This window comes from Balaenoptera ricei, chromosome 11, assembly GCF_028023285.1.
Source record: "Balaenoptera ricei isolate mBalRic1 chromosome 11, mBalRic1.hap2, whole genome shotgun sequence".
NCBI lineage: Eukaryota > Metazoa > Chordata > Mammalia > Artiodactyla > Balaenopteridae > Balaenoptera > Balaenoptera ricei.
In genome coordinates, this window is record NC_082649.1 from 70655321 (window position 1) to 70667561 (window position 12241).

The 12241-nt window shown below is 38.9% G+C and overlaps 1 protein-coding gene across 21 annotated transcripts in view; it reads right to left on the minus strand.

Moving 5' to 3' along the window:
* Positions 1 to 12241, minus strand: part of PBRM1 (polybromo 1) — a 114467-nt gene that overhangs the window by 9856 nt on the left and 92370 nt on the right. For 13 of the 21 annotated variants that reach the window (XM_059939873.1, XM_059939872.1, XM_059939869.1 and 10 more), the window contains 4 exons: positions 6866 to 7049; positions 6058 to 6268; positions 5223 to 5424; positions 1736 to 1900 (listed from right to left, as the gene is read on the minus strand). In XM_059939873.1, the coding sequence (XP_059795856.1) occupies positions 1736 to 1900; positions 5223 to 5424; positions 6058 to 6268; positions 6866 to 7049 (762 nt within the window). The remainder of the gene's footprint in view (positions 1 to 1735; positions 1901 to 5222; positions 5425 to 6057; positions 6269 to 6865; positions 7050 to 12241) is intronic. The other 8 variants (XM_059939884.1, XM_059939883.1, XM_059939879.1 and 5 more) reach the window with 1 other exon arrangement.

Below are 12241 nucleotides of genomic sequence, written 5' to 3' on the forward strand. Positions count from 1 at the left end.
AAGCCCATCTGAACGCAGCCTTCACGGGCTGTGGTTGAAGAAATTATTAAGAATAGAAAGACATGACACTTGTCTTCATTAAACTGTACTTTGGCATTTATTATCCCAGTCACATGTGTTCAAATGAGCTTCAATGCTTGTAAGCAAAGCTGGTCTCAGACAGCAACAAGGCTAAGACTTAGGCCCTATGCAACCTGTAAACCCATAAGAAATCACCCTCTTAAGCTGCAAAGTCCCCATTGTGGACCAAAGACTGGTTACTGTAGAGAATGCTTGCCCTGCACTCCCACAGCCCAGAAGTCTGGGCAGCAAAAGCTTTAATAATGGAGCAGGGGCTTTCTGGAAGGGGGCCATCCTCCTCACCCATCAGAGCTCTGTGATGTTATTCCCCAACAGGGAGCTAAAATGCTGCAGCTGCTGTTTTTCAATGTTTTTAGCTGTTTGAATTCGTTTTGTTAATGTGTCCCTGGGCTTTTTAGTCAAGGGCACAGTGCTATAATATCACACATCAAATAGAACAAAAGACAATGTCAATGAGGGAATTCTAACTTTCAAAGTCCCCATGTTCAAGGTCTGATTTCTAAAAACCTCTGGCACCCCATTAACCAAAATGGGCCATGGAATAGAGCAGGCGATTATGAGATTTGTTAGATCAACATCAGTTACACTGAAAGTACTGAAAGCCATGATTCAGATGTGCTTTGGCGAGTGCAACTGCTGAGTTCAGCGATAGTGCATTTGAGAACTTGCCATCACAAAAGGTAGGAGCAACAATGGAAAAGTTATCCTATGCTACTCTGCCTTAAAAAGCAAAAAAAACCAAAAAAAAAAACAAAAAGCGAAAACAAAAACAGCATCCCAATGAGCCTGTCTTGAGCAACACTATCTTGGACTCCCTGCAAAAAGAGGTCAGACTGCTTGCTTAAGAAGAAACACAGCTTGAATGGACCTCACCAGGCTTAGAAAGATCACGAAGGAGGGACCCGAGAAGTGGTCTGCAGGCTTCTCACTGGAGACACATCAGACAAGAATATTCAAGAACAGCCAAATTTGCTATGGCTACCAGAACCAGAGACAACACACACAAGCAAACCACATTCATCTTTTCTTTTCTTTTTTTAAAAATATGTGACTGGGATACTAACAGAAAATGCAGTTTAATGTAATTAAATAGAAAAGCATTACAGAGTGGGCACAATGAATTGATTAAGGACTTTGTATTCTACTTAGCAGTCATGCACATTGGTGACCAAGAAAGGATTTACAATTCATTGTCAAAAATCCTTTTAAATGGTCAGTCTTTTAAGGATGGCTGCAGCAGAACAAGGCAAACTGAATACTGGAATGAGATGGGAAAATCATCACCACCTAAAGACTAGTTTTGTGTTTTCTGTTGGGAGTCCCTCCAGAACAGAATTCAGGGTCTGTTTATATTTTCTGCTGTAGAACTCTATCAAGAGCAGTCTACGGTGGAGAATATCGCCAGACCATGCCCACAGCCAGGGAAGAGCTGCTCCCTACCAATTCCCAGGATTGGGCCCAGGGCCCATTTCTGGGGCAGAGGGGAGGCATTGCCCATAAGGGAAAGGCGATATAAGGACAACATGGATGACTTCAAACTTTGAATCTGTCATGAGAAAAGCCTAGAGACTGTGGCTTACTCCTTGTTGGAGGAAAAAAAAAAATGAAGGAATTTCTTAAAGTGGAAAAAAATGGTCTTAGCTCCTGTTTTTACCTGCAACAGGTGTCAACTGCTGATTGAGCATCCCCATTGGTGTTGGTGGTGGCACCACCCCCATGAGAGCCCCCACAGGGGTGCCTGCTCGGGGAGAAGCACTCGGCTGCTGTTGCTGTGCTGCTCGCTCTCTCTCCTGCTGCTCAGCAACTTTAGCTGCCCGCTCTGTAAAGGCATTTCAGATTTTCAATTCTGTTTTTAACCCAGGAATTCAAAATACCATCCATTGCATTCAACAGGACTAGTAAAAACACAGGCAACAGTTCTGTCTCAATGGAAGGAACAGTAGATGACTAGTCTCAACACAGGAGGAGTCGGGCCGATTTCACTTGGTAACCTAGAGTCCAGCTTTCCTATCCCATCTTGAGAACTGGTCTGCAAAGATTTCAAGAATGTTAAGACTGCAACACACATTCAGAAAGCACAGATTTTATTTAAAAACGTCACCAGCATAACCAACGTGGTTAATCTCACAAGGCACCCTGAAGATGAGAAGCGCTACCATTATTCTAGTATTAATAGCATTACAAATTATTTATAATTTCAACATGAAGCAATTCCATGGCCCATTGTAATTTTTGGCACAACTGTTACTTACTATATTTTCCTGATTCCTGGCACCCAATTTTACTAAGATTTGAGGACTCTTGTCATTAGTGTCATGAGGTTTAGCAGCTGAAGAAAATTAACTCTGTAAGGGAAAAGCAGCTTACTGCCTCCTCCACAAGGTTTTAGGGAAAATAAACGCTAATTTGTACATTCTAATGAAGCAAAGAGGTCATGTTTAATAAACCCCAAGGGAAAAAAATGCATGATACTCCAGGCTACAGTCATCAGAAGCAGGGAATAATATATATACACATATGAAGCAATGGACAATGTACTGACAGAACCAGGTTTCCTGAAGCTGAGTTCAATACTGACCATAAATCATACTAAATCAGCAAAAGTTCCAGAATTCATACTTATTTCATCCAAATGCAATAGGAGCATTAGCTTGTGCCAGTTCTGGGCTGTGGAACATCCCTGCTACACCCCTCACTCCTTTGAGGTACTCTTTCTGCTTCTCCATAGCCAGTAGCCCCAACAATCACATTCCCAGTCTTTTTGGGAGCTAGCAGGCTGGACCCTTACTAGAGAACTCTAGAAATGTGCATTCCCAAAGCTCCCACAATACAGGGTTTATTTTGCTTCACCGTTCATAAACAGGAACTCCTCTCCACTCTTCACATGGGCAAACTGAGACTGGAGATAGGTAGTGACCTGTCCAAGGATACAGAGAGAACCAGCAACCTGCGGCCCTGATTCCTGGTATCAAACTCCAACTGCCACACATTAACCCTCCAACAAGGAATTCAAAAGGCTACTGCTGGCTGATCTAAGGAAGGGGAAAACAGCTCAAGGTCACATGGCTTTAAAGAGCATCAAGAAGCAACGGCTCCAGTCCTCCTTTGGGTGAGAATGTGAAAGTCAACCAAGTCAAAGTTTCCTCGGCTGCGACAGTGTTACCTGCAGAGACTTGTCATCACTCACCACACTGTCCCAGTTCACAGATCCTCTGTACAATGAGCATGAGGGACAAAGGCCATTTTAACAACCTGTTTCCTTGAACTAGCAGTAAAAAAAACACTGATGACCTAGACTCCCACATTAAGTTCTCATATTTTCATTACACAAGTGACACAGTAAAACGGGAGAGCAAAAAAATGAAGTTGAAAAAAGAAAATTTCAGGCCTGTGGAAGGAATATTGGACTGGCTACCTGTTAGTTCTTTTTGGGCTGTCTTAGAAAAGAGAATTATTAAATGAAGTCAGCCAAACTCCAGACTTTGGGTTTTGAATTCAATGGGTCTGAACATCAAAAGTTCAGATTTTGTGTCTCAGGCAGACACTGCTGAGTCATATAGCTCCTCTCACTAAGTTCTCACTGAATTTCAGATTCTCCTTTGAATTTGGAAGGATTTCCCAGAAGCCATCATTTCTCCTTCTCTTCAGTTCTGCTCCAGCATTTTTACTTTTACATCATCTCCAGACACATTCCTCGCTCTTGTTCACACTCTGAATAACTAGCCATGCAGTACTGGCTTCATTTGTCCTGGACCAGGCTTTACAGCCATGTGAGCGTCATTTCTAACACTTCTCCAACTGAGTGATATATCTGGTCTTAACTTCCACTAAGGTTAGAAATACCAAAGCTCTCCAAAGTTCTAGGTTCTTATAGAACTGACTATGGTTTCTCAAAGAATGTTCTGTGAAATATTAGTTCTTCGGGATATTAGCAGATATTACATGAATACCTGATCAAGTTTCAGAAAATGCCAGGTGAACAAAATAGGTTATTTACTATAGGTTTAAAGACTTTCATATGGCAATATGCACTGTTAAGTTTCCAAGAGAGAAAGTTTTTGGAGTGCTTCTCAAACTGGTTTTGCCACAAATGTTTTCTGAATGAACATCTTGTAGGACTAGGGTTCTGCACAAGATCCTTGGGGAAGCCTGTCAGATAATTTTATAATAATAAATCAACTGTAATAAATGAAAGGAGTAAACTAGTTTTTTAAAAAAAGGAGTTTCTTTGGAAACTCCATAAACTGTAATAAAGGAGGCAGCCTTGATAATTAATTTGTTTATGCTTGCTGGATTTGGACCTGGCCAAGAAGAGTAATGGTGATCACTATGGTCAATCGAGAGAGGGCTTTAAACTGGCAAAATGAAGCATTATATACAATTCCAAATGGAAAAAAGTACAGCTCTAAGGGCAACAGTCCTGCCTAATCTAATGTTTATTACTCATTTCTTTATTAAAGTCATGCCTGATATTAAAAAACAAAAAACCAAAAATCTCTCTTAAGTATTTGTCCTTAATGGCTAAGAACCACCAAATCCTTGAATGATAGCTCATAGCCCCAAATGATTTAATTATAGAGTAAAAGGAAAATGAAGGCAGTTGAGCTTTATCAAAGAGAACCCAAGTACCTTAAAAGTAGCTATGAATGCAGCACAGGCCAGGACTGGCCTAGGAAACCAAGCGCTTCAGCCAAGCCTCAGCCTGGAGTTTATACATATGGCTTATCGAGAGCCATAATAGAAGATCACTGATTTTGAAAGCCCCATTTCAGATGAATTTTAACCAAAATTATATTTAACATCTTTGTACAATCATTCCCCAGCTCAACACATGTGTGCTTACAGGACTTAATGAAAGAAAAAAAATCATGCAATTTTTAATAGCTAAATATTTGTTTGAGAAATTTGGGGGTAAAAAAAAAACCACACCAGGATCAGAGGCCAAGTCAGAGGCAGCACTTCCTCAGTCAGGACAAGGCTGACACTTAAACTGCTGGATGGGAGCCATTTGAGACAGTCCCCAACACAAAGTTCACGTGCAAGTGGTAAGAACAAGAGATTCAACCTGTCTATGCACGTGCATTGCTGAAAACACCCCCTTGCTTAGAAAGCTCAGACAGTTGTGCCTACGCTCTATTTACCTTCATATTCTGCTTTCTTGGCTGTCTCAAGGTTTCTCCATTCTGTCCCCACCAGTCGGCTGAGCTCCCCAAAAGAGTAGTCTGGGTGCTGGGCCTTAATCACAGCTCTCATCTCACTGCTGAACAGGATGTAGCCACTCATGTTGATTTTCCGTTTGGAGCCTTCCTTCTTTGCACTGCCTTTGGCAGACTTTGGGGTAGACTGTAAGACAGAAAGCTCTTATAGTGCATCAGAACATTGCATCTGGTCAATTGCTAAAGGATTCTGGAAGCCAGGAACATGCGACTCGACAGCTACTGTTTTGTAGACATGTTCAGTTTCTAGCTGGCCATTTTCGTGTTCAAAACACAGCTCTTCCTTGCCTCTTACCATATAAGAAAAATGAAAGTTTCACTGAATTCCATGACTGCAATCTATAATAGTGACCTCACAATCAAGTATTCAGAAAACTCTAAATGAAAAAAAAATACCAATAGGGATCACCTTAACCAAAAGATGAGGTCCTAAAGAAAGAGAGACTAAAAAGATACAAGCAATAAAAGATAGAGTAACAGAATGATGCAGTTCCTTATTGCTTTCCTTCAATACAAGGCAAGAAGAGCTTTCTAACTAAACCTGCCACTAAAACCAGCTGTCTATGAAATTAAAAAAAAAAGATATTAAATTTTAAGTTATTAGTGGCATCGAGAAAAAAAAAAAACCTGTTCCTTCCTGTAGCATTCTAGGTTGAAGCTCCCACAATATAGGGGCTGGATGTCTCCTCCCTTTTGGGTTTGAATTTGCTGCAAACCAGAGCTGGAAATAAGACAAGTAACAGGAACTTGTCACCTTCACCTGTGGGGGTGTGTAGGGCATGAGATCCAGCTCACTGGCCAGGGGAGTCTGAAGTTGAGGTAGAGAAGGAGGCTCAATGACCTCACTATCCTCTTCTCCCATCTCTTCAATATCATCATCTCCACCTTCTAACTCAGCAAATTTAGCTTCTAGCAACTGGATCTTCTTTTCCAATAAAGGTGAGGGCTCCTTCTGAGGAACAGTCGGTTTTCTAAAAGAAGTGACATAAAAACAAATAAATAAAATGAAATCACCTAACACTACTCCAGGATTGATCAGAAAGCAATGTTCTGCCTTAATATCTAGAAGCAACGTCCTGCAATCTGCAATGTCTACTCTAAGTCAGCAAGGGAAAGAATTAAAACGTATATTTATAGTATAGTCACACCTACTTACAGATGTTTGTTTTTAAGGGATTCTGCTGAATACCCACAAAAGCACTGGGTGCAAAGTTGAGATCTAGTTGCCAATATATAGTGAAAAGAATTTTCGTAGTCTACAGAACTGTGCAACCTGTTAATAGACAGGCTATGAACCAGAACCAAAGACTTCTGCCTCCATATTACAATTATTGAAGTCTACGCCAAGAGGACTGTTATAGCAGTTATCACATCTCAGCAGATTATGAGGATTTTCCTTTAATATTTAATTGAATGAATTAATATTTTCTATTTGAAATGTCGACTGCTCTGGTTTAAGACCTAATAAAAAATACAACCAAAAAACCCACCCTGGACTACGCTATTTTGATATCAGTTTTACTATTAGGAGCTGAAGTGCTCTTTCTTCCTTAGTTTTTCAAGTTTACCTGAAGTAATAAATTTCATCATCTACCACTTTAGCAGAGAGTGAAAACCTCTTCAGTCCCTTGAATTTCTTCATCTGCTTGTCACTTTCATTGTAGCGGCTCTCACAAAGCAGAATGTCATTTTCTGGAATTTCAGTTGGCCTGCAGGAGAGGAAGTCCTTGAATGACAATACAGCACACTTTCCTGAAAGAGAAAATTGGAGAGAAATTAAAGGAGTAAATTGTGGTCATAGCTAACAGTTATTTTAAATTTGTATTATTTTTGAATTAATATATTCACGTGATTCAAGTTAGAAGACTTAAAGGGTATACACAGGTGTTAAGAATAGATATGTAGGTCAATGGAATAGAATTAAAAGTCTAAAAATAAACCCATACAACTGAGTTTTTACGGGTAACTGATTTTTGACAAGGGTGCCAAGACAATTCAATGGGGAAAGAATAGTCTTTTTAACAAGTAGTGCTGGAACAACTGGATTTCCACATGCAAAAGAATGGAGCTGGAAGCCTACCATATACCATATACACAAATTAATTCAAAATGGATCAAAGACCTTAATGTAAGAGCTACAACTATAAAACTCTTAGAAGAAAAACATAGGTGTAAATCTTTGTGACCCTCTATTAGGCGATGGTTTCATAAATGTGACATCAAAATCACAAGCAACCAAAGAAAATAAAGATAAACTGGACTTCACCAAAATTAAAAACTTCTGTTTTTCAAAGGACACAAAGTGAAAAGACAACACATAGAACAGCAGAATATATTTGCAAATTATATCTCTGGTAAGAGTCTAATATCCAGAATATATAAAGAACTCCTACAACTCAGCACTAACAAGACAACTCAAAAAATAGGCAAAGGATCTGAACAGACATTTCCCCAAAGAAGATACACAGATAGCCAATAAGCTCATGAAAAGATGCTCACATCATTACTCATTAGGGAAATACAAATCAAAACTGAAATGAAATACCACTTCACATTCATTAGGATGGCTATTATAAAGGGAAAAAAGCCAAACAAACAAACAAAACCTCCAGAAAGTAACAAGTGTTGGTAAAGACGTGGAGAAATTGGAACCCTTGTATATCACTGGTGGTAATGTAAAATGGTGCAGCTGCTGTGGAAAACGGTTTGGCAGTTTCTCAAAAAGTTAAACAGAGTTGATCCAGCAATTCTACTTCTAGGTAAATATCCAAAAGAACTGAAAGCAGGGACTCAAACAGATACTCATACACCAATGTTCACAGCAGCATTATAAACAATTGGCCAAAAGGTAGAAACCACCCAAATGTCCATCAACAGATGAATGAATAAACAAAATGTTATATATACATACAATAAAATACTATTCAGCCTTAAAAAGGAATAAAATTCTGATACATGCTACACTATGGATGAACCTTGAGAATTTTTTATTTATGCTAAGTAACATAAGTCAGACACAAAAGGACAAATTTTGCATGATTCCACTTATATAAGGTACCCAGAATAGGCAAAATTCATAGAGAAATAAAGTAAAACAGTGCTTACCAGGGGCTGGGAGAGGTGGAAATGGGTAGTTATTGCTTAATGGGTACAGAGTTTCTATTTGGGGTGATGAAAAGTTCTAGATGTGTTCCAGTGATGGTTGTACAATACTGTCAATGGATTTAATGTCACAGAATTGTCCAGTTAAAAATGGTTAAAATGTTGCACTTTATGTGCAACATTTATATTTTACCACACATACAAACTTACAAATGGTAGCGTATCACTTATATTGTTTTACACCTAAATTTTGCTCCAAAATAATAAATCTGAGGATCACTGCTGGTATTAATATATTTATTCAACTAGTTCCCTACTGATGGATATTTAGGTTGTTTCCAAATTTTTGCTCTCCTACTGAAGCAAAACAATGTTGACATAAATAATTTAAGACATATATCGGACTTCCCTGGTGGTGCAGTGGTTAGGAATCCGCCTGCCAATGCAGGGGACACGGGTTCGAGCCCTGGTCCAGGAAGATCCCACATGCCGCAGAGCAACTAAACCTGTGCACCACAACTACTGAGCCTGTGCTCTAGAGCCCACGAGCCACAACTACTGAAGCCCAAGCGCCTAGAGCCTGTGCTCCGCAACAAGAGAAGTCACCGCAATGAGAAGCCCGCGCACCACAACAAAGAGTAGCCCCCACCTGATGCAACTCGAGAAAGACCGCACGCAGCAACGAAGACCCAACCCGGCCCCCCTCCCAAAAAAGACACATATCAATTTGCACATGGATGAATACATTTGAGGAATAAATTTCTAGAAGTACAAAACCTGGGTCAAAGGGTATGTACACTTTAATTTTTATAGGTATTATCAAATTACCTTCCATAGAGGTTATGCTAATTCATAAACCCACCACAAAGTGGGCAAATGCCACTTCCCTGTATTCTTATCAACTAGTAAACATATGAATTTTTGACAATTTGATAGGTAATTTTAAAAAAAGCAGCATCTGGGTAATTTTAATTTGCATTTCTCTACTGGCTGAAGTTCATATTTTCTTTTAAGAACCACTGATAAACTTCTCTCTGCTCTCTCTTAATCTTTGCCCATTTTCCTATTGGATGTTGATCTTTTTTACTAATTGTTTATAGAAGCTCTTCATATACGAGGGAAATTTGATCTTTTTCTATGATATACATTGTAAATATCTTCCCAAAGTTGTCATCTGTCTTTACTTCTGCCAAACATTTTAAACTTTTATATAGTTGAATTTATCCATCTTTCTTATATGAGTTCTGGGTTTTATGTCAAAGGTTATAAAAATTTCTTTCCCATCACTTCTTTTGGTATCTTTGCTACTTCATTTTAGGTTCATTTACGCCTGTGATTTATCTGGGAATTTATTTTGAAGTTGACACAAGAGATGGATACAATTTTACTTTTTCCAAATGGCTACCTAATTTCCAAATACTACTTAGAGAAAAACCCACCTTTTCCCACTTACCTGGGATGCCACTTTTATCACAAATTAAATTATATTTGAGTCTACTGCTAAAGTTTCTATCCTGTTCAAATAATGTTTATTCATATATCATACAAATAATTTAAATTATTATAGTGTTAGGATGTTTTAGTATCTGTAAGGATAGACACTCTCCCCTTCACCATGCTTTTCAGAATTTTCCTGATTTTTGTTTCTTTTGTGACATGATGTTAAAAAATCAGTTTATTTAGTCCCAACTTTCTCACAGAAAATTCCCATTGGTATGTCTATTGGGATCACATTAAAGATTAATTTAGGGAGAATGAACATCTCTATGATGTAGAAAATTCTTATTCAAGCACATGGTATGCTTTGCAATTTGTTCAAGCATTCCATTGAATGATTGATTGATTGATCGGGTGTGTTGGGTCTTTGTTGCTGCACACGGGCTTCCTCTAGTTGCGGCGAGCAGGGGCTACTCTTCATTGCAGTGCGCAGGCTTCTCATTGCGGTGGCTTCTCTTTTTGTGGAGCACGGGATCTAGGTGCACAGGCTTCAGTAGTTGTGGCTCACGGGCTCTAGAACGCAGGCTCAGTATTTGTGGTGCATGGGTTTAGTTGCTCTGCAGCATGTGGGATCTTCCCGGACCAGGGCTTGAACCCGTGTCCCCTGCACTGGCAGGCGGATTCTTAACCACTGTGCTACCAGGGAAGTCCAAGCATTCCCTTTTAAATGCATTAAAAGTAGCACTAAAAAACTTTCTTTATACAACTGTGGCAATACCTTGTTAAATTTATCCTAAGGTAATTCTATTTTTTTATTATTATTTAATCTTCTTTTTTAAAGTGCATTTTACAAAATTAATTAATTAATTAATATTTTGGCTGCCTTGGGTCTTTGTTGCTGCGTGCGGGCTTTCTCTAGTTGCAGCAAGCGGGGGCTACTCTTTGTTGAGGTGCACGGGCTTCTCATTGCAGTGGCTTCTATTGTTAAAGAGCACAGGCTCTAGGCGCGTGGGTTTCAGTAGTTGTGGCACATGGGCTCAGTAGCTGTGGCTCATGGGCTCTAGAGCACTGGCTCAGTAGTTGTGGCGCACGGGCTTAGCTGCTCCGCAGCATGTGGGATCTTCCCGGACCAGGGCTTGAACCCATGTCCCGTGCATTGGCAGGCGGATGCAGATTCCTAACCACTGCACCACCAGGGAAGTCCTATTATTTAATCTTGTAAGGCAATTAGTTTGTTATTAATTTTATATTCAACCATCTTACTTCTCTTATTATGTGCCATGGCTTCTTGGTTGATTCTCTTGAATCTTCATCTCCTTAATTTCCTTATTTGAAATGTCTGTTTCTTACTTCTATCTGCACTGGCTAGTACCTTCAGAACAATGTTAAACATGAGTGACAAGGACATTCCTATTTTGCTCTTGACCTTAACAGGAGTGTTCATAGCTAACAACTTACTAAACATTTACAAGCAAAACATGTAAAAACACATTAGAAACACTTTATAACTTTTTTTTTTGGCCGCACTGTGTGGCTTGCAGGATCTTAGTTCCCTGACCAGGGATAAAACCAGTGTCCCCTGTAGTAGAAGCGTGGAGTCTTAACCGCTGAAGCACCAGGGAAGTCCCCATATTACAAGCTTAAAATAGCTATAATTATTATCACTGCCTTGGGTTTACACAGCACTTTACTTACATAATCCAAAGGCTTTTCAATTCAGAGAGGGACAGTTAGTATTTTCCATACTTCATAGAGGAAAAATAGAGATTTGGAAAAGGTAAAAATTCTGCCCACAGCTAAAGAGTAAAAATGATGGTGGCCTTGGAATGGATGTGTTGTCCCTGTCCTGACTTGGGGTTCCCACCAGGCCCTCAAAAGATAGGGAAAAGACAAGAGTTTAGGAAGCTTCATTTATTAATGGATAAAAAATTTATAAAAACCTGCTGGATTTCGACTGGAACTGCAATGAATCTATACATCAATTTGGGAAGAACTGACATCTTTATAATACCGAGTCCTTCAGCTATAAACATAACGGATCACTTCATTTATTTAGGTCTTCTTTAATTTCTCTTGATAATTTCCTGACAGTTTTTTTTTAGCATGTGTATGTGTAAGTCTTATATATCTTTTAAAAGATTTATTCCTAGGTATTTAATGTAAATTGCATATTTAAAAATTTTAGTTTTCTAACTGCTCAGTGATGGTAAATAGAAATACAGATGATGTTGATATTTTCACTAAATCTACCAATTTATCTGAACATTTCTTGGATTTTCTTTGTACCTTTGCAAAAACTGATCATTTTATTTTTCCTTTCTAATCCTTAAAACCTTTTTATTTTTCTTGCCTTACTAAGAATAGTTTTTCAATTAAAGAATCATTAAAAAAAATCTACTATGAAG